General features: G+C 41.0%; 1 protein-coding gene across 1 annotated transcript; it reads right to left on the bottom strand.

Annotated features, from left to right (window-relative positions):
* Window positions 1–22,200: 22,200 nt before the first annotated feature.
* Window positions 22,201–23,535, bottom strand: ADRA2C (adrenoceptor alpha 2C). The gene has a single exon (XM_062493350.1). It carries the CDS (start codon window positions 23,533–23,535, stop codon window positions 22,201–22,203), a length of 1,335 nt encoding a protein of 444 aa, XP_062349334.1.
* Window positions 23,536–23,748: the final 213 nt, after the last annotated feature.

The raw sequence follows: 23,748 nt of genomic DNA, 5'->3' as shown, positions 1-23,748 counted from the left end.
TTCATTCCTGACTGCCCTAATTCCTCGACACCAAGAATGGGCAAATGGGGAATGGTGATTTGTGGTCAGTCCATAGTCTTTCCTCTTTACAGCTCTTTCCTACACACATTTTTCACCTGCTCCAAATGTAGGTTTTCCCAGACAGCAGCTTCCTTCATATAGTATCCACCTGCCCTGGTGTGGGGCTCTCCATGGGTGGCAGTGTGGATATCTGCTCTGACCTGGTCCTCTGTGTGCGGCACGGGAGTCTCTGCTCTGGGTCTGGAGCACCTCCTCTCCCTCCTCCTCCGCTGACCTGGGTGCTTGCAGAGCTGTTTCTCACATTTCTTTCCTCCCTTCACTGTGTGACATCTTGTCCTGTCTCAAATACATTTTCCCAGAGGCACCAGCATCTTGGCTCATAGCTCAGGTGTGCCTGCAGCAGCTCACAGGCCCTGCTGGAGCCACCCAGGTGCTTGGCACAGAGGCCAACCCTACAGCTCCCCACTGCCAACACCTCACTGCACACACCTGGTGCTCCAGGTTTTTAGCAGCTCTGAAAGGAGCTCGAAGGGCTCTAATCAAGAAATGAAGGATTTTGCTATGCTTATGGTGCTTCAGTATAAAAATTCCAAGAATGAGTGACTTCTTCATGAGCTGTTGCATCCCTGCAGCATCTCAAACAAGATGCCTGTGCTCTCCCTTGGCATTGACATCCTCTGTCAGGCTGTCTTCCATCAGCTATAAAGCTGGATGCACAAGTGGCCATTCTCAAACTGCATGGGATCTTTAATCTTGGAAGAAAGAGTAGACATGCTAGTAGAGAAATTTGTATGGAAATCCAGAGATTCTTAATTTATGTGTTCATCAGGCCCTTTATGATCTGATGTATAGGATTGAACATGGGGAGAGATTGGATAATTTCAGAACCTAGGCCCTAAAATTAACTTATTTGTTTGAAGGTGAATGTTACAGTATGAGAATTACAAAGCAATGCAAAGGATCTACATGTGATTGTTGGAATTTTGTAATCAAATTCCATTTCAGTGTGAATCACTTTTACTCACAGATCATCTGTCTCAGTGAACATATTCAAAGGCTCAACAAAAGGAATAAGAATGTCTACCAGATGCCTCCAAACATTTGTTCAGTCCTCCCTGTGATATGCCTTGAACAAATTATCCCATCCCAGCTCACCCACTTTTGATTTTTCTCTCACGTGGTGGCACTGACCTTCACCCCTGAGGTGACTGATTACTGAGGTTAAAGAGATGCAGGGGATGCTGTAGAGAGATGCAAGGTTGCATTGTGCAGGCTTTGCACAGCACACGTGCAGAGTGTGGTGTATTCTGAGGGGTGCAGTAGCTGCAGCACAGTGACTTTGTTTCACTGTTTATGTCATTGCAGGCTGTGTTTTAGGCATGCAGAAGGGCAGGTCCCTGATGTGGGATACCTGCATTCGATCCTGGATTCTTCTGCAATTTTTTGTTTTGGTGTTGTTTTTTTCCTAACTTTGAGATCTTATTAACATATTAGACTAGATCTTAAATCTTGCCAGATTTCCAAACCATCAGGCCAGCTTCCAATCCAAAAGAGAAACAATGAATCAGACATATTTCTTAGACGAGCCTATGTGTTTATGTGAAATGTTTACCAGACCTTGCTGTTTGAACAGAAGGACAACAGAAATCACAGCTTTGCTTGCCTGCTGGGAGGAACAAGGAGAAAATGGTTTAATTTGGAAGAGAGGAGTTTCTGTCTGGATGTTAGGAAAACTTTGTAGCTGATGGGGGGGCAAGAGCCCAACTCAGGACAAAGTGTCACTGAGGGCTTTGAAGAAGAGGCTGGGCAGCAGCTGTGAGGATTGCTGCACCAGAGCAGGGATGTGCCCTCAGCAGTCCTTTGAAGTTGTTGTGTTTGGTTTTATGGTTTACTCTGCGCAAACCATAAACAAATAGTGTTTAATCTTAAAGTCCACAGAAAGATTCCTTCCTCCCAGGTTAAATATTTCAGTGAAGAAAAAACCCAACAAAATTTACCCAAGCCAAAACCTGTTCAAGGACAGCACTGATTTTGATGAGTAATTCAGTCTGGGTTCTCCTAGTATCTCCATATATCTTGGACTAGCTCTGTGACTTTTGAACTGAGGAAGGCTGTTCTTTACACAGATCTAAAGGAGGAGCCTCTCTACAGTGTGTCAGACTCTAAGGGCTGCTTGTGAGACAGACATGCTTGTGATGGTGCCTGGTGCTCTGAAACCAGGTTGCACGCGGAGCTGTGAGTTTATCTTTTTCCCTCCTCCTCTGCAATGTCCTAATTTTTTTCAGTCATTCTTGCAACACTTTTGTGTCTAACCCCGGATCTGAATTTCAGTGTTACAAGCCCTCGAAATCATTACAACATTAGGAACTTCCATGTAGCTACATCTATTGTGGCAATGCCAGTGATGTGCCTCTGTCCCCTACCTCTCTCTGTAAAAGGATTTTTTTACAGACGACTTCAAAACATCTATTTAACTAATTGACAAAACAAGACAATTGAGTTGCAAAGCCAACTGATGTGTATAATCAAGGAAACCTGACAATTTTTTCTTTCAAGCCGATCTGGCGATTTTCAAATCAATCTTGTTAATCAAATAAAACCAGGTGAGGGAGCTAAAACCAGAGCTGTAAGCTTAAATGTATTTTGTTCTAATAAAAAATTTGTTTCTTTTTTCTTTCTCCTGGAGGAATTTTAAGCAGACTGTAAGAGAAGCCGAATTAGAAAAGGTTGCAGGGCTCTGTGCAAATGTGAATTAGAAACTTTCTCTTTCTAACAAGGATAAGTTTTGAAACTAGTAGCAAAAAATTATACTTTGAAAACCATTAAAATCTAAAATATGATAGCCATAAATGTTTGTTAAAATGGATTACTTTACTTTTAGAGCTGTGTGAACTAGACACAGAAAAGGCTCTATTGCTATTTATGTTCAATGTCATAGAAACAAGAGGCTTCTGTATAATTGGGCCCTCATTGCTAAGCTTGGTATAAGTAAAAAATAATTCTTTGTTGAGGAAAACAAAAAGGATAGAAAGAGATTTAAGAGTATGCATTAACAAACATAACGATAGAGTAAGGTACCTGAAATAGTTCAACACAAAGAGGCTTTTGCATTATTAGAAAAGACATTTCAGATGTCTGAATGTGTCCCTCCATGTGGGACTGTCTGTAAAAGGGCAGCCTCTAAAAGCCAGATTTATGGAATGACATGAGGAATACTTTACTCTCTGCTAGCAAATAACTGGAGACCATTGCTGAGGTCTGACTCATCTCCCTGTTAACAAGGGGCAGCTTTGTAGGCTTCTATAGAGTAATGCTTTGTGAAAGATGCAATGGGGGAGAAAAGGTCCTTGACTTGTAACACCTGATTTGATCAGATGTTTAACTCCACTGATTCTCAAACACAGCCAATCAACCAGACCCTCACTCTGAGAAGCCTACTTTTTCCATCAGAATGCATCTACTTTGATGTATCAGACGAAGGTGAACATGAGTATCACTGGTGACTGAAGCTGGTTTGTATGTTATTGTATCTCCTTCATGAATTTCAGTTTGGAACAAGAAAAATTAGGCCATTTTACAGTACTTGTTTTTGTGTGTGTTACAATATGAATGCAAGAGACCCGACTTTGTCCTGAGTGCTCACATAGATGTGCACACAAGGAAAGGTTTCACTTCTTAGAGTGTAAATGGTTACAAGAGGAGCAAGAACATAAGGCTTAGAACAATGAGCAATCTGGATGCTGACCATACCCGATGCCAACTGCCTTTATGAGCATTATCAAATCAAAGGGAAAATGTGCTGAAGGGAATAGGGATGATTCAACACATGGAAAAGTGAGGGCAGCAAAACACATACTTTGATCCTATGGCAACTGAATTATTTAGATTTAAGTTTTGGAAATTATTTGTCTGCATAATTTCACTATCAACAATCTCAAAACCAAAGAGCCCTGCTTCATTCAGTTGTTGAAAACTAGCAGTAGGAGTATAAATAATGAAATTTATTGTTGGTATTATTTAGTAAGGATCCCTTAAATGTACACAGCTAAGCCTGTTCTGGAGGGAGAGAGAAAAATATACAGTATGGTACTGGCATTAAAGGTCAATAATCCCTGTGATAGAGAGGGAGCATTTATTAAAGCAGTAGTGGAACAAATCCTTCATAAAGAGCCTCTTGGACATGCCATCAGGTATTGCTGAAATCCTGCATGTGCACAATCTGTTTGGACAAACAAGCTTTGCTTGTGAAGGCTCTGCCACAAGCATTTGCAGATGTCAGGTTTCATCTCCTCTGCCTGTAAGAGAAAGCAGTGTGAGGCTGAAGCTTCTCAGCAGATGTGCCCTTGTGTGATCTCACCTAATATATGCAGGAATTAATATATTGTGAGGTTTTTCTCTTTATCCTCCTTGCAAGACTTCCACATGAAAGTTCCCCAAGCAACTGTGCTTCTTTTTATTGTCTGTTACAACCTAGGCTGAGACACAGGGGTGGTTTGCTGGGACTCACAAAGTGGCCATTCCTCATTCTCGCTTCATAGCGAATTAAATTCAGCCAAAACTCACACTAAAGGATATGGGAATAGGCTAATATCTCCCTTCTCCCACCTGCTTTTCAGGGCTGTGGAAGGTTTCCCTTCCAGTTCTCAAGGTGAGCTGTTGCCTGGGCAGACAGCTGTGATGTGAGCTCTGTGCCTGTCTGCGCCTCTAGCTCAGTTTAGTCAAAACTGTTGCCCATCAAATATAATTCCTTATTTGCTAGGTCACTGAAACTGTGATTTTCTTCCTGCTTCAGACTGAGTATTAGAAAATCCATGCCTGAAGCTCAGGTCCTCCCTTTCTTTCAGTGAATGCTGTAAGTCTTAAGTTCCTATCTTACACTTTACTCTGGGCAAAATGAAAATTAAATTATTCTCTGTATGGAGGAAGAACAAGAGTGGCTGTCTTCTGTCAGATTATCCTGAAGATTGTGGTTAAAGGAAAGCCCTGAGAAATGTTTCAAATTTCTTCTGCAGAGAACTTGATTAACAGACAAAAAAAAAAAAAGCTTAAATTCTACCCCAAATTTACCTTTCCTGTAAATACCAAGAAGACATAGGTATCCTCCTCAACTAGTTACCCAACACCTGGAGAATACATGTGCCTACCCCTACCAAGATTTTTCCAGTGGCATTGTGGTCAGCATGCATTTTGTTGTGGATGCTCATTCATACTCTCCCACTCACCATGCATGAGCTTTCTGCCCTCATATAATATAATGTATAGGGGAGACAATGGTTTAGTTTGTGAGTCTCTGAATCACTAGAAGTCAGCACAGAGAATAAATCTGTGATAGGCAACTCTGTTCAGAGAAGTAGCTGTATATGTGTGAGGCCACCTGGCTATATCTGTGAGGGTTGCCACTGTATCATATAAAACTTTCCTGTTTTAAAGTTCAAATCCATACATCTGTTTGTCCATAGGATTATTTTCCTTACAGCCTTACATCTAGTGTGTGATTGAAGGATTTACTGAGATTATATATATGTCAGCATAAAAATATTATTACAGAGCCATTCTAGACATACTAGAAATGTATCTTTAACTGAGTCTTGCTTAGTGTCCTGGGAATTTTTCTTATGTGGGATTATGCCCTCCTGAACTAGCAGGGAACATGTGTGCAAGGGCACATGGTGTAAATAAAGCTCTGATGCAAAAAGGTTCAGAATAGAGCTCCTAAAGGAGATGTTTTCTACAGGCAGCTCCTGGCATTGGCTTTGTTCACAGAGGTCCCATGATCTTCCAGAAAAAGAATTTAGCTTCTAAGCACTTGGTGTGTTTAGAAATGCAAATATTTTTGTGCCTGGCATTTGTGATGGCTTGTCAGATTTAGGTTGCTGTGTGTTAAAATATATTCAGAAAAATGACCTCCTTCTGCTTTCGTTAATACAATATCCCAAAATTATCTCTCCTGTTCTAGTTTCTATTTCCTTTTGAGTCAAGCCCAATTATCCCTGCAGCTTTCCAGCTGAATGAACAATATTTCAGTGGACTGCTCACCTATGTACACTGAAGCACAAATGCACACACTGCTCACTGTCAATCAACAGGTCTTTAATAACTATGGTAGACAGAGAAATCACGAAACACACTATGTCTAAATTTACCCTGAACCCTCTCCATGCTCTCAACCCTCAGAAAACTAAAGCAGATTTTGATCCACTTGTTGGGACAGGGGTAATTTTGTCTTAAGTAAATCCTTGTGCTAGGATATGCAAAGCAAATTGTCCTTTTTCAGCCAGGCTAAGGAGCCTGTCTCCTTCAAAAGGCTTTGCTGTGTGAACCTAGGCCATGAACCTCTTTCAAACAGCCCTCTTCAGAAGCTTAGGAGAGAAGATGGATGCTGTGGTTTGTGAGGTTGTTATTGGTGTTTGGCCAGGGCATTGGAGTTAGTTATTTTCATTAAAATTTTGCAAGCTATCAGAGAAAAAGAAATTTAGCATACTGCAGTGAGAGTGGAATTTCCTAGGTGCCATTTGTTACCAGTGTAGCTCCACAGAAATATATCAGCAGGGAATTTGCCCCAAAGCCTTTTTCAAACACAAGAGTTTTCAGAAGCTTTTAGTGACAAAGACAGTTAAAGAGGCCAATTAAATAATAACTGTCCTAAAGTCAACTGGAAATTGCCTTTGATATGGGAATTCATCTGTGCCAATAAGTGAAGCCTACTGGGGAGAAGGTGAAATAAAAAGAAATAAAAGTGTCATGGCTAGTGGCAGAGAAGCAGATAAAATTCAATAGCTTTGCTTGAAACATGCATTCACAATTATAAATTAAGTTTAACTTTTCCTTCTCAGTTCTGGAAAGGATTCTGTTCTACACATCCCACCCTGAGAAGAAAACACTGTTTTTCCTTTTGGACTTCTCCCCCATACCTAATGCACTATCATTACAATTTGAAATCTCATATCTATATACCAAGAAACAGCTTCCATATCTATCAGAGTGAGATGAAAGTATCTGGACCATGTACTAAATGTATACACTTTTTCTGAGCAAAACTACTCACTATTATTCACTCTACAGAATACAGGAAATCTCTAATGCCAATTCTGTTGCATTTTCTAAACAAACTTTCTGAATATATGCCCTCTTGAATGTTTTCTGTTCATCATCTAGCTCTGAATTTTGTGCCCTGAAACAACTGAGGTAGTATTATGTAACAGGCATTCCCTCTTGAAGTTAATTAAAAAAGCCTTACTAGATGTTACTGCCACAAATTCTTTTGAAAAATGACATTCTCTTCTTAATAATGATCTTCTCAGCTGCATTTTAGAAGACAGAAATATAAAGCAATCTGTGCTTCAGTAATAATGATCTACTTATTTTTTATGTCTCCTTTTTAGCAAAATACTTTCACCTGTGCACATGATTGAAAAATCATCTTGCTGATCAGTTGGCTTTAAAGTTAGCACAAATTTTTCATCAAGCAATGTACAGTAGATGATCCTGAACATTTTATTCTGATTGAATGATAGTAAATGTTTTATTGACTGGACGCTTTATGAAAACATAAAGTATTGATGGCAGGGACTGAATAAAAAAGGTATTGTTTTATGACAACAAAAGATTTCCTGAAATTATTTTCAAAAGCTGCTACACCATAACAATAGAAATTGGTTATAATCCAAGCAAAGATATTTAACATAGTGCTTTTTGCTTGGGATCTGATGCAAGATTTTCAAAACGCCAAGTTACACCTTTAATGTCTAAAGTAAGAGTGCTCATTGCCTGAGCCAGCAACTCCTGTGCTGTAGCCATGTGCTGGGGTAGTCTGCTCTGTGAGAGCTGTGGTTTGTCAAGCTAACCTTGGGGAAATCCAGATTCCAATCAAAGCATTACAGAATTTAGTCAAGATTAAAACCAAGGGCAGAAAAATGCCTATCAGGTACTTTATCATCTCTGAGCTCAAATGGAGAATGAGGATTTCTGGTCTCAAAACTCTGATACCTCATTAAAAAAAAAAAATCTCTGACAACCACAGACTTATTAGTCATCAGAAGTTCTCATTCCACTTTTCCTACTGCTTTTCTCATTTGGATTTTAAAAATTCTTTCAAGCAAAAGGATTGCTAGCTTCTTAATTTTTTTGGGTATTAATCTTTTGGATCTTTATTTTCTCCACACTTCTGTAGTCAAATAGGAAAAAAAATAAATGTGGGAAGGCAAGTGCAAAGGAATAAAATATAGAGAAAGGAGCTTTCAGTCATATGGTTTGGGAGAGTTTTTCCCAATTTTTTTTTATTGTTTTCCTTTTGGTAAAAAAAATACTAAGACAGTAAAAAATTTGTGAAAATAGGAAAATAGCACTGAAAACTATCTCCAGTTCTCCTGCTAGGCAGTCAGTGGTACAAAAAAGAGTTCCACTTCTGTTAATTAGTTGTTTTCATCAAAATGTCTTTGAAAACTGACTATAATCTGTGGGGTGGCATAGAGGAAAATCTTCCCCATTTTCTAGCAGTATAGATAAATGTAAATGAAACATTAGTACAAGAATAAACACATCATAACCAGGGGAGACACAGCATAAAAATCTCTACAAAAGCAGGAGTGAACGACTCCCATCTTCAGTGACTTTAGTGATAGCCTGGTTCCTTCCTTCCCATCCTGATCAGATGGTCCTTCTAGTAACACCTCCACCCACCTCTCAAAGCTGCTCACAACATCCAGGGTTTCAGGGGAAGTTGTTCTCCCCTCCCAAGGGTTCCCTTGCTTTGCCCTGTCAGGCCTGGCTCAGCAGCTTTAGCTGGATCCAAGGGGGCAGCCTGCTCAGTTCAGCCGCTGCCCTTCAGTGTTCTTGCAAGCTGCTGCTACCTATCACACCAACCTGTGCCCTCTTCCACAAACCCCTCTGTCAGCCCTGCCACAGCTCTCAGAGCAGGAGGCAGCAGCTATCGAGGCAGCTGAGCACAGTAGGTGTGTGAAAATAAACTCCACCTTTATAAGGTGAGAGCTCTTTGCCTTTCTCTTCTCTGAGCCCCACAGTTTGACTGCAATGATAGATCAGTTCTAGAGGAACCATCAATAGCTGGCTCATGCAAAATGAATTCTCTTTGACAGCATGTCTCCATTTCATGAATGTATGGTACTTTCTGCCCTACAGTGTCTGAATAGGATCTGCTAATCAATACCATAAGATTGTGTTGCAGCAAAAGAAGACTGGAGCTGTAAATTCTTTAGTATTTATCTACCTGATTTTGCAAGAAACGATAATATAAGAATTGTGCTTTGGGGTTACATATGGTGAATCTCTTTATTTCTACTAGACTATTTTAATCATAGCTTCAGCAAAACCACAGTTACAGTTTTTAGAGCCCAGTTGATCTAAACATTAATTTTCTCAACACCTTGGGAGTTGAAAATACTGTTTTCCTGCACAGAACTGAAGCTTGTCTAAAAAAATGGAGGAGAATCCAAATAATCTGCCCTGGATAATTTGATCATGATTAAATGGTGTATATGTTATGGGCTGGTTTCTCCCAGACCCCATTTGGAAGGTGAGGTTGATGCACCAGCAGCCAGCTGTAGCTGGTGCATACTGAAGAACTGATATTGTCTGTGTTTTTCTTATGTATTACTCAAATTCATCCCCAGATATACTTACCCAAAGAAAGAACTGTTTTACAGCACTGTGGGTCTCTGAATCTAAAAGATAATAAGGCATCAGCCCCTCTTGTACTTCAGGGAAGTGCACTTGTGAGTGATAGGAGTGAGCCTGCTGGTGCTCCTGAGCTCTAAGATCAGTTAATTCAATTGCCATGCAGGACTCATCTGTTTGAAATGAACAGGAGTCTGTAAATGCCATCTTGCAGTCATTTTGATGCTTTATTTCCTTGTACTCACTGCACTTTTGCAGAGAGTTTGTGAAACGGGCAAGAAGCATGAAGGAAGAAAAACAGAAAGGGGCATTCACTAAAAAAAGTAAAATGAAAATTAATGGGTATTAAAGAGAAGCGGTCAGGGGCCTTTAAACCCAATATCCCATCATTAGGGAAGGCAATTCAGTTACAGAGAGTGCACAGGCAATTATATTCTTGCCAAGGGACCCTGAGGCTATTCATGGAAATATTTACCTGACGCTGCGTGTGTGTGTTTCCTCCTTAAAAAAGAATAAAAATAGAAGCTAAACAAAACCCCAAACTTTTAAAAGGACATGACAAATTTATGAATACATTAAATCAATCTAAGGTGACAATTTACAGTTTTAACAATACCAAATAAAAACATTTTGTTACCCTGAACTATATTTTTCCACAGTGTAATTACTGAAGTGTATGAGTTGAAAACTCAGCTAGCATATATAGAAAGGACTCATCATTTGTTTTGACCATCAAAGTTTAAAAATGGCTTATTTCTGATATTTTAATCTTGGGACATATGTAGTTCTCATTGTAGGATGTGCAATTGCTTGAGAAATAGTTATAAAAATAACTTCAAAGAACAGAAACAGGGCACATTGATTTAGAGGCCTCATGAGTGCAGTTTTCTGGATATATGTAGACAAAATGTTGACATCTATAATTCCAGAGGTTTTTTTTCACATTCAGACAATTTGTCATTACCTGTATCCTGAACAGGAATCAGGCTTCTAAGCATTGCACATAAAAATCCCCAAAACAGGACCTGTTTTAGAAACATCAACATCTCAATGCATACACTTTTCCCAGAATCCCAGTTCCTGCAGAGATAAATACCTCCTTCCCAACACTGTACCACAGATAGTGAGAGGTTTCTGCACTGAAAGTTTACAAATAATAACAGCTTAAAGTAAGTAACAAAATACAAGGAAAAAATTTCCTCTAAAAATTGTTCTGGCCTTTAGCTAAAAATCATAGAGTCATTCAGGTTGGAAATGAGCCTTGAGTCCAACCATTAACTCAGCACTGCCAAGTCCACCACTAAACCATGTCCCAAGTGCCACATCTAGCATCTTTTAAATTCCTCCAGGGAGGTGACTCAACCACTTCCCTGGGCAGGCTGTTCCAATGCTTGGTAACCCTTTAGGTGAAGGAATTTTTCCAAATAGCCAGACTAAACATCTCCTGGTGCAACTTGAGGACATCTCTTGTCCTCTCACTTGTTACCTGGGTAAAGTGACTGACATATCCACTGAAAAAAATGGTCAGTTCTGTAATATCTTCTGTAGGTACATCAAATAGCAAACTCAAAGCTTTTAGAGGTACTTTCAGTGAAGTTAGATATAAAAGTAGACATTGATGATGCACACTGCAACCATCATCACTTCAAGTCATTTAAAGCAAAGCCAGAGGACAGAAGAATTCCTTAGTATGTGGTAACTCAGTGACTGTCTTCAAGTCCTTATTATATAATCATACAGGATTCTTGTTATATAATGATCTAGGACTTCTGTAGCACTTTTTTGTTCATAACTTTCAAAAATATTGATGAATGAAGTAATATTGTGCACATTCTGTGTATTAAAGATTCAAAGGCTCAAAGCATTTAGCACTCTGGGCTAGAGACCAGCAATGGAACTAGATACAAATCCTTGTCCAAGGCTCGATGTTTTCTCCTTTGCTGTTAACTTCTTATAAAACAGTGCTAAAAGTTTTGGGCCCAGTAACACGTTTACCTTACACCTTTATCAAAGGTTAAATAAAACTGCTGGGATTTAAAAGTGATTTTGGAGTCACCATCATGACAGAAGAGAGTCTCAACAGGCTTTCTGAACTTTCTGAAGCCAAGTGGGAGTGCAAATGATATCAGGTGCTTTTAAGATACACTGGAACCTCATTAAAGCTGTGGAGATGGGCAGAAAAAATAGGTTTGATAACTAAAAAGAACAGCACATTTATCAGTTGTAGCAATGGGACCTCTACTCTGTTGATCCCATGAACAAGTTTGGGGAGGAGAAAATGTAATCTGTGGCTTCATCATGCTGTTGATTCACCCCTTCCTCACCCAGGTGGGCTTCAGCTGCCTCAGTGCTGTCCAAAGACCAGAGAATCCAGGAAGAAGCTGCTCACACCTTGCTGCAGATTTGGCTCCAGGAATCTTGTTCCTTTCTTGGGTGGATACAGAGGGGAATTATATACCTTAAGCTGTACTTCTGCAAGCTACATCAAGGATGATAATGATATTTTGTGATATATTTAGTGGTAACCAAACAACAAACCTTGTAATGTCCAATAACAGAATTAAAAAGTCTCTTAATAACTGTATTGCCATGCCATACAATAGCATCTGCTTCATAGTCATGGAGAAATGCTACTGGCATTTTGAAAAGGAGAAAAGGATTTCCAATTCCAAATGTGACAACATATTCATAAGTTCTTCAGCTAACCCCTGATCTTCAGAAATGCCATTTCTACAGAAAGGTCAGACACCTTTTGTGAAAAATGAATGAGGAATGAAACAACATGTGTCGTGTCAGAGATTCCCCATTGCTCAGGCTTTAACTAAACTCTTCAGCTGTTATGGAAATATAATTGTTTCCTTCTTTCTTTCATCCCACCCGCAGCAACTGTGGTGTGATTTGGTGCTTTATGAGCTACATTCTTCACCATTTCAGGGCCAGTAGGTCAGAAAGACACATTTGAGCCAGAAGTGTAGTTTGTTTTACTTGGGAAAAACACACAAACAAACCAAAAACAGTCTTTTGTCTGCAGTTCTAAAGAAAATGCTTGTAAAATATTTGTATGTTTATGTGCCTCTAGGGTGCTAAAAACTGTGGGGGAGTGGGATTTAGCAGGGGTAGGAAACACGCTCTTTAGTTACTAAATTAATTCTAAGCAAAAAAAAGGTTTGTGCCACAGATCCAGCCAAATGTGTGTTAGACAGAATTTCACATAGCAGAGATAAAAGTACTAGAGATCTAAAGATCCAAATGGCCTAAGCATTTGCCCATCTACAACAGTATATGTGCATCTTTCTGTAGAATATAATTTTGATGCTACTCAGATATTAGGGCTTTTCTTTTGTTTATTACGAGGAAGAAACAGGTCTCAGAATCATAGGCTAATTCAGGTTGGAAGGGATCTCAGAATGCCTCTGGTCCTGTCTCAGGCTCACAGCAGGCTCACCTGTGAGGCCAGACCAGTTTACTCAGGGCATTATCCATTTGGATCTTGAAAATCTCTGAGCGCAGACAGCACAGCCTTTCTGGGCAACTAAGATATGTTATTATATGCACAAAAAACCTCAGTGATAAGTAAAGGCATTGAGTTAATTATTGAGCTGTGATTGATGAATCAGACAATGAAATAGTTAATCTGTATCCTAAATTCCTAATGTCTCTTTAATATGTTTGTTCCTATTTTTTTTTTGCCTTACCAAAGTAGAAAAGGAACAGCTATTTTTGTAGTCCTGTAAAATACCTTCTGTTTGTTTCTCCTCTTAAGGAGGAGGAAAAAAAAGCACAATTTCTGTCACTAATTAATAGTAACTGTTACCACAGCAGAAATCTATTTAACACATGAAATGTTATGACACTTTTTGAAAACATTGTAACCCGAGGGCAGCCTCAACCTATGTGACCATCAGTTATCCCTAGCTGGACATGGCAGAATTAGGTAAGAATGAATTACTGCTAAAGTCTTCAGCAACAGACAGGTTCCTTTTCCTTTCACATTTTCTATGCATGACTATATTTCAAAAAATTACTTTCACTTTTTTTTCCCCTTTAAGAATATATCTGGGGACAATCCCATTCCTTATTATGAAAAGTATGAGTTCGATAGACATTGACTGACACTTCTGAAGGTGGTAAACACTTTCAGGAAGCCTCCTCTGTAGAAAACACTCACTCAGAACTCAAGATCCCTCTGTAGTCATCATTTTGCCTGAGAAATATACACAGAGTTGTTTGTTCCCAATCGTATTACCAGATAGGGAGTTCATCCTGCCTAGTGTTGGAATCATGTGTGTTATTTCTTAACTCTTAAACATTCATTGAGTTTTCAGGAAATTTCTGCATTATTGAAGGCATAGGTTCAGTAACCTCAAGGGAGATGACCTTCAAAGTCTGAGAAAAGTAGGATCTAATGATCCAGACTGTATCCTGAGAGACCTGCACTAAAAGAAATGGGAGATGTGAAAGACCCCTGGGATTATAATTTTTTGGCTTTAATTTTCCTGAATTTGAGCCTTAACCCATAAATGAGATTGGCTATATCAATGAACAAGTTTTGGGGGGATCTTTGGTATTTTTAGGTAGTATTTGTGATTTCTGTACCTTGCCAGGAGTACAGAAAAAGTCCACTCCTTTAGGGTATAAGTCATAGGTCAATTATCTCTTAGGGTACTTGTTCAATACACAATAAAAGTAAGCATCCAGAAATGGAAGTGTGAATCCAGCACTGGTGACTAAAACCACACAGACCTTAAAGAAATGGCAGCAATATCATGCTCCCTCACAAACTGGAGGTAGTACCTTCCTTTTCTCCTTATTCTGCACTATCCAAGCTGCATGAGCTCCCTACCAGATGGGGACAAGCAAAGGAGAGGCACACTGAGTTTGTGTATCCTGATGGGATTTGTGTGCAAGTTCTGTGGGCCTATGGCATTCACAGAGGCAGAAGCAGAACTTTAAAGCACAGGTGGGACTTTATACATTGGAGCTTAGCAGGGGCCTGACAATCAATAGTGGGTTTGCAACTAGAAAGATACACATAAAACAGAAAGTTTTTACGATCTACCTACCTAACTGCCACTAATCTTTTAGTTTCTCATCAGAAAAAAGGGCATGGCAGTCACTCCTTAATGCATAAAGGCATTGACAGACTAAGTATAACAAAAGTTATGAAGCATTTAGATACTGTGATAATGGAGCTCAGCTGAGTGTCCATAAACCCGGGGGCCTGAGCTGCCAGGGTCCAGGAGCCTGGAAGTCTCGGCTTCCTGGCACCTCACCCAGCAGTCTGCCCAGGAGCCAGGCAGCCAAGCCAGCAAGCAGCCGGGCCCCCAGAAGCTGATTAAAGGTCTCCTGGTTTCCATTATACACCGGGTAAAGCAGACACATTCTTTAAAGAACAATCAGATTTAATCGAACTGCATTCTTTTTTTTTTTTTTTACCAGAAAAACATGCCACCCAGGAATCTTTAATCACTTCTATTGCTAATTGTGTTGTTAAAACAACACATCATGTTTCTCTGATGTACCATGTGGCAAATCCAAAGTAGTTTCTGATGGATTGACTAAAAGTCTCCCTTTAATTACTTACAGAAATTGCTGCTGATGTAAACAAATCAGTGCCAACCTTAGGGAATGCACATTTATAGACACTTTGAAACTCTCCACACAAGCGTTTATTGGTGATAAAACAGTGTGGCTTGGAATCAGTCAAGAACTTGCAGTAACTCCTGTTAGTCCAGGTACTCAAATGTATCACAGCTCCAAATGGAAGCACCTCATGGGGAGTCTTCTGGAGAACCCTTCCAGCACAGCTGAGACAAGGGAGGGTCTCAACAGCCCTTTGCAGGTCAGGAACTGGGGCCTTCCATGGAAAGGCACTGCAAGCACAGGCTGTGGCTGGCAGTCAGATTGAAAGCAAGGGTTAATTTAAAGACTGCAAAAAGGGAAGAGGAAGCCAAAGTGAAAGTCTGCTATAATGTGAAATGATTCAATAAGCGTGTGTTTAACTTCTCTAATCTTTGCTGGGCACTTAAAATTGCTCTTCTCAATACAGCTGCAGGGGCCCAACAGAACAGCTCCACACACTGCACCAAATCTGATCAGAGGCACACCAGAGCCATAGGTGGTCTCAGATAATGCATCCCCACCAGAGACAAGATTAAGTCTTTTTCTTAGTTTCGCTGTGGTGTTTTCTTTTAAAATTTACCTGGAGTGGCTGGGGTTTTTTTCAGGATTTCAAATATTCCTCCAAGTATTTGACATATGTTTGCTTTCCAGATAGAGAATGTCCTTGTGGAACAAGTCTTAGTCTACTGAAAAAGCTCGATCAAATAAAATATTTATGTGCCAAAAGGAAAGACATTTTAGCTGCATCACCTATATAAATAGTCTATTGGCCAAAGCACTCAGTGAGGAAGTGGGAGACCTCAGTATTAATTTCTTACTCCAGCAGATGAGGTTGAAAGTGATGGTGTGCTGAAAATGTTCCACTACAGAGCAAATAATTTGCAATGTTGGGTCACAGGCATAGCAAAGCATGCCCCTGCAGTCTAGGGTGAGCCTCTCAATTAAATGTGCTGTACATCTTGGAACCCATCAGGTTATTAATTCTCTGATCCATGTCACTTACTAGACATCACACCAAAAGACCTACTTCCAGCAGCCTGCTTTTTAATATATTAGAAGAGACTTAACAGAGTTAATGGAGGCAAATATGAATCCTCATTTTATTCCTGTTGTCAACAGGGCAAAGAGCTTTCTCTGTCAGCAGAGAACTATCAGGAAAGAGCATCATGCAAAATGAATGACTGCTGTTCACAAAAATGCTGAAACACAACTAATTGATTTTGATGTAGCAGGCAGCTACATTTCATTTATATTCTTTACATCCAGGACCTTTTATAAAGCATTTTTGTTAAGAGAAGTACATATAGACAAATTTAATTAAGTGCTGGTCTATTTTTCATTAGATTTTTCAGACAAGTGTAGTAAAGAAAATTGCTTTACAGTAGAAGGCTGCTCACTGGTAGAAAAGCTCTTTTGTTTTTTTCAGTGTAAACATTATAATTGGTGTAGTCTATTTAAAATAAGCTTCTGCAGTTTTGCATGAATTTCTGTTTTCCAAAAGAAGAAAAGGGGGGTGGGGGAAAAAAGACTGATATTATGGTAAGATGCTATGTCAGAACTAAGACACCAGGTTTTATTACTTACTATTTTCCATGCCTCTTTGTCTTTTTTTTTTTTTCTGTAAGATACTGACAGTCTTTCTCTACCTTATCAACGGTTGTGCAATTGAATTAAAAAATGTTTGGGATAGTGAAGAACATGTGCCAGAGGAGAGATAAACTACTTAAAATGTCTCCTGCCACATTCTAAGGGCTGCTACTTCAAACAAAGGATGTACCAAGTGTAGGTGTTTCCTTGGTTCAGATCAAGTGTGATAGTCACTGTGAGTTGAAGACATCTCAGCCTTTCCCAAAAAACCCAGTAACAGTTATTAGCCCACTGGATGGATAGGTAAAGGTAGATAAAGATCTGAACATGACTCTGAGCAATTTGCCACTTTTTGCTTCCTCAAGAAGCAGTAGTTCTACTGTTTCCATGTCTTCTGCATACTCAGTTCTTTCTCAGGAGTTCAGAGTGGTTGGGACACACAAAACTGAAGGTAGCTCTGTTATCAGAACAGGATCTAGGTATGTTTTTCAGTATACCTGTGACTCTTCAAACTGCTGATTATTCCTTTCTCACATGACTTAACTGTGAGACTCTCCTACTTCTGCCCTGAAACAGAGATGTGCAGGGTATAAAATATGAAGTGATGCTTTTTGCTAAAACTAGACTATATTCAGTGTAGCATTATTGATGCTACATAGCCTTTGGGTCCAAGTGCCAAACTATTTTTGGTTTAATTTCAAGGACTATGTAAAAATTTAAGCTTGGTGTTGAACACTGAAGTGAGAAATCCTCTCTCTGCTTTCTCCTGCGTCATCTTTTGTATGGCCCAGGTGACCCACAGGTCTGGAACATAAATTCACATTTCCTATTGTGCAATGAAAAAGGCAGCTTCCTCCACTGTACCTGTTTGCAGTAGAAAGAAGGCATGCAATTATTAATTCCCTCAGTATTGTGGGTAGCCATTTCCTCATGCACTGTTCCCCCTTCAAATTAGAGCTTTCTGAAGCATCTAGTTGCTTTCTACTCACCAACAAGGTCATAATGAGCAACCATAAAAACAAACTCACAGATAGCATCTGGTCTTCCTTTTGCACAGCTTGTAGATATTCTCTCTTTCTTGAGAGCAGTCATAGTTTAAGGTCAGAACATTCTCCTGAAACTGATTTCATTACCAACAGTTCCTACAAAATCCTTACAATTCTCAGATGCTGTTCTAGCCAATACCAACCCTCACAGATCAACAGTTTTCTTCTCTGAAAAACATGCAGATCTCATAATGCTCTTCACACAGCTAATACTGGAAATACACAGTAGGGTTTGTTCCTCTAGTTATATAGTCAAAAAAGCTTCATCCACATCTTCTATGGGTTTGAACAGTGGTCAAGAGTTAAGCAGAGAGCATTGCATTCCTTCTGTTCTCTTACATTTATGCAACAAACGTTTGCTTAAATTCCTCTCGCATGTTTACTAAAAAATGAAGCAACGTTTAAGGAAGCTCCTAAAGTCCTTGCCCACAGTGAGTATCTCCCTGATTCACAAGTAAATTCCACTCAAGTTTTCCGGGATTATTCACAAAGGATGATAGAGGCCAATGTGTGCAAAGCTGCATGTAGACTTTTGCCTCAGACCTGCTGGTCAGAAATCACCAGTGCTCTTGCAGCAACGTGACTCTTCCGAACAGAGATCACACAGAATAACAAGGGCCTGATTCTTATTTCAGACAATGATTTAAAGTTGTGATCCTGTCAAATCTCCTATTTATAAGGCCCCTTACATCTGCCTCAAGCCCTGAAGAGGCTAATTCTGCATTTCTCTCTCACGCAAAATTCCCACAGAGGTGGCTGAAGGACAGCAGCACTGAGTTCCTATCCGAGATAAGTTACACTGTTCGATATTTCAATATCCAACCAACAACAGCACCGTTCAAAAAAAATTGAAAATGAAGCAGCAACTTCTCACTTAAGACAGGCAGAAATTTCTCTTCATGGTGAAATGAGCAAATGAAGAGTTAAAGATCAGGTTAAAATCAATATGGCTTAGTAGGAATAGTTTGTTTTTTTCCACAACAGTAGAGAGTGAGTTTTTCAAGCAGTTTATCATATAGGATCGAAGAAACAACTCTCAGCACATTTGACACATATCTTCTCCCTTTTTCTTAAGCAAAAGCTGCATAGACTATTTGTTTCCTGTATATACTCTAAGCCAGCTTACAGTTGAAGCAAAACCACAGTGGGAGTAGCAGAGCTGAAAACTTTTTATGAAAAGTTAACACCACACAATATGTTACAAATTCCAGTCTTCAGCTATTACAAGTAATAAGAAAACACTGTATTTTAAAAAAGTAAATCAGCCCCATTTTACTTGAAGTATATTCAGTAGTTACATTAAAAACAATTTTTATAGAAATCCTCTGTATTCACTAATTTAGAGGGAAATGCATTTAAAAGGGGTGTAAACTGCACATCTTTATTAATGAATATTACCTTTTATTTAGCTCAGAAGAAGTAAGACCCTCTTGAGGCATTAAATCAGATGAGTAACTAACTCTGAGGTGAAAAATTAAAACCATAGAAGTACCCTGGTTTTAACTATGTTGCTGCTCACAGATTTTCAGTATCAGCATCAATCACTTTTAAAGTTTGGAGGTGGAAAAAAAAAAGCATTATTATTATTATTTCTTTAATGTTTATAATGAACACAGAATATTTTTACTGCAAATAACTTACTTTTAAGGCACATCAGTCATTCCATATATAGTTTACGTCCACTAAAATCTGACTGTCGAATTTCATTTTCATAGACTACTTGAATTCTACAAGGAAAAAAAAAAAAAAAAGAGGGGAAGGACTGTGTTTACAGGCCACAGAGCTCATTTCAAAAGCAGTGCAACAGTGAAACCACTGTGAGTCTGCAGACTGGGAAACCCATCCAAGGGAGCACTGAGGGACAGAAGCACACCTTCATTTGTCAGGAACGGGTACCTCTAATGAAGCCGTCCAGGAGCTCAGAGGTAGTAGCCAGGTACCATATGTTGCTTTGGTTGCTCTGATGATTATATTGTTTCTTCAGAGTAAACAACCCTGAACTTTACAGCTACATTGTTACCTACAAATAATACAAGCTTCTTTCAGCTCTTCTTGGTGTAACTTTAATTAGAATCTCCATTTTGCAAAAGAGAAATCGCTTGTAATTTCTTCCTCTCAGGTGCTATTTTTACCTCTCCTTTATCTGTCTCACGTATGCGTTTGTACCAAACCGTTTGTTATTTAAACAAAGCTCAAATCTTTGCAAACTCTGAGCCTTATTTCAGGAAAGCATCCAATAAGATACAGTTTTAGGACTTTGAAAATATCTCAGTTGTTTACTTAGCGAAACTTCTAATGCATTTTGTGCAATCGTCTAATCCCTACTTCAGCAGAAGTCCCACTTGAATTTAAGTTAAACTGCCTATTAAAGGAACAACCACAACCAGAACCTCAACCACTGACAGTCTCCTTTCCCAGAGTTAACTGAACCAAATGCTTAATATGAAAAACTGATAAATCAAAGTGACTTCTCTATCCTTTTTCCTTATGCTACAGAGATTTCAAGAGAAGAGGCTACAGACACCTTTCAAACATAACAGAGGGAGTAAGGAAGGGGATATATGATGATTCTTCAGTATAGATTCAATTCAGCTGTTTTAAGAAGCCTGTTATATGTGATTAGATTTATTTTCTTTTTTTTTATTCACAAGAACCGTTTGCTGGAGAAAGGTGAACTTGAGGCAGATGCCGAATCCTGCTGCCTATGGAAGGAGTGATGAACACAGAAAGCAGCAGTATTTTCTCCACAAACAGAATACACACCTTGTAGCACTACAGCTAAAGAAGGGATGTAAATCAGCTCACTCTTACATTTGGAATGCATTCGGTGATGAATCTAGACACCAGCCCCTGTCTCTCATTTTCTTCATTGCAGTTTATGACATTTTATAAACCCATGGGAAATATGGTTTGCTTTAATAACTTTTCAAACTATTTTCCCGTCTTCTGCCCCTCCTCCCAGGAAAATCCTCTAAAATCATAAATTAGAAATGCAAACAGAAGAAGGGAAAGCAAGCAACATTAACACCAAAGGTTTAGAACAGCTGCACTTCCTACTGAGCTTTGTTCACATACACTGCTGACAGTCTGCAATGTATGTTTCTCATTAAAAATAAAGGATTTAGTTGCTCTAAGACTGTAAATATGAAGGATTTAAAGACCTTAGCAGTGGGGTGACTGCTCTTCTTCTGAAAACCTGCATATCAGAATGTCTTCAGCTGCCAGTCTGAGAATGAGGAGCACACATCCAGCCCTGAGATTAGCCTTTGAAGGGAGACTGAAAAAAAAGGGGAAGAAAAGTTCCCCTGGACACATAGAAGTGGAAACTTGATTTTTTTTTTATCTCAAAAAATAGCAAGTTCACCAGAATGACTTTTTTTCACTGTCTACTCTAGGACAAGGTCCTTAGGTCACTGATCTGAGAAGGATGGAGCATGAATTTACTGCCTGGTGATCTAGCAGGAGGAAATGAGGTCATGGGGTATATGTGCTCTTTTTCATATTTCATGAAAAAATGCAAGACTCCCAGGTTTGTCCCACTGACTAATGAAAAACTATGGGAAGATAGGAAAAATATTTCGCATCCAGATCTGTAGGCAAAGACCCCTCCAAAGGAAAAGAACACCCCATACCTTGTTTGACTTCATCCCTTGTGCAAAATCATGATTCAGAAGGTTTTAACAGTACAAAGGTTTATTTAGAAAAGAGTTTGGATTGTTCTTTAGGGTTTTTTTGGCAAACATTAAAATCCTTTCATAACTCAAAACACTGTCAGTGCCTGGTACTTTGCACTCTCCTTTTCCACACAAGCAGTAAAAGCCAATTTCTTACTGGGACAAACCCACCACAGGCCCCAGCTGCCCTATTTATAAGTACTCAAATCTCCACCACCACTGCCACTTAACCCTTTCCTTCTGACATCTCTTTTTGTTTTCCCACAAAATTCCAGAGCCCATGAAAGCTCACTGCCTCCCAAACTCAGTGGCTCAGCCTTTCCTCTGTGGGATCCCTGTGCTCTCTGTCAGGGTTCAAAGACAACCACCCCCTTTACCCCTCCACACTCCAGCACTGCTCCCCCAGCACCACGTCCCCATTCCGTACCACAGTGAGTGCCCTCAGCCTCCCCGACACCATCCCTGCTCCCCAGAGCATCATCCTGCTGCACCGAGGGGGCAATCCCTCTTCCTGCTCCCTAAGCCCAAGCCCCGTGTTCTCTCCCCTCCCTTCCCTTCCAGCACTGAGCCTTCTCTCTTAACTCTACTCCTGCTCAAGGCAAATCCATCCCTCCAGCTCAATGCCGGAAGTTCTTCTTCTTCTTCTTAAAAAGAATGTGTTTAAAGGACCTGCGGAAGTCCTGGTTGAAGATTGTGTAGATGACTGGGTTGAGGGAGCTATTGCAATACCCAATCCAGAAGAAGAACTTGAAGAGAGTCTCAGGGACCTCACATGCCTCCCGGCAAATACCATAGAGGCTGTAGGTGAAGAAAAAAGGGAACCAGCAAACTACAAAGACCCCCATGACCACAGCCAGCACAAAAGTGAAGCGTTTCTCCCTGGCCTGGGCAACTTTCTTACGGCAGATGCTGCTACGCTTCCGGCGACGGCGATACGAGAAGAACTGCATGGAGCGATTGCTCGCACGGGACAGGCGGCTACTGGAGTGCTTGGAGGAGTATGAGTAGGAGAAGGACTGGCTCTTGCTTTTGCGGCGATGCTCCTCCCGGCTCCGCCTCCGCCTGCTCTCTGAGGTGCTGCTCTCCTCCAGCTCAATGTCCTCCAGCTCAGAGGCTTTGCGCCAGTGGTGCACTGAATAATGTCCGTTCTCTCCCAGCTGCATCCTCAGGGATGTGCAGCCGCCAGCAGCGCGGCTCAAGCCGTTCTCAGTCTGGGAGGACCCCTCTGGCATCGTTCGCTTCTCAGACAGGGTCCTGGTCCTTAGCTTGGCCACACGGTAGATGCGGATATAGACCAACACCATGATGAGGCAGGGGGCAAAGAAAGAGCCAATGCAAGAAGAAAGGATGTACCATGTCTCGTCATTGAGCTTGCACTGGGGAAAGACATCTCCTTCAGGGTCCCGGTACACGGAGATCAATGGCGGGAAGGAGATGATGGCTGAAATGAGCCACACGGTGAGGATGATGGCCTTGATCCGCCGCGGTGTCCGCTTGAGGTTGTACTCCACCGCCTGTGTGACTGACCAATACCTGTCGAGGCTGATGGCGCACAGGTGGACGATGGACGAGGTACAGAACAGCACATCCAGCGCCAGGTAAATGTTACACCAAGCCTTGCCGAAGTACCAGTAATTCATAAGCTCGTTGGCTAAGGAGAAAGGCATGACCAGGGTAGCCACCAGGATGTCCGCGCTGGCCAGGGACACCAGGAAGAGGTTCTGAGGGGCTCTCAGCGCCCGGCTGGTGAGCACAGCTATCACCACCAGCACGTTGCCCACGATGGTGAAGACGATGAGGAAGCCCACCACCGCCGCGAGGCTGGCCACGGCCGCCGGCGAGTAGGGGGAGGGCGGCTGCAGGAGGGCCGAGGAGGACGGCGAGGCGGGGGGCAGCGCCAGGGACTCGTTGGCGGAGCCCAGGCTCGTGTTCACCAACAGCAGCAGATCCATGGTGGGTGTGCGGGGCGCCGGCGTCCTAGAGAGCCCGGCGGAGCCCCCGCCCCGCCCCGCCGCCCCGCCGCCGCCGCCCCGCCGCCCTCATCGCGCCCCGCCGCCGGTCCCGCGGCCGCTCCGCCGCCGAGCCGCCCGCGTCCCCCCGCGCCGCCGCCGCTCCTCAGGGCACGGCCGGGCTGCGCACCCCCGGCGCGGCAAGGAGCGCGGCGG

The sequence above is a fragment of the Cinclus cinclus genome, chromosome 5 (genome assembly GCF_963662255.1).
Source record: "Cinclus cinclus chromosome 5, bCinCin1.1, whole genome shotgun sequence".
In the NCBI taxonomy this organism is placed as follows: Eukaryota; Metazoa; Chordata; class Aves; order Passeriformes; family Cinclidae; genus Cinclus; species Cinclus cinclus.
The sequence above is the reverse complement of the archived record's forward strand: the minus strand, read 5'-3'. Positions and strand labels throughout refer to the sequence as shown.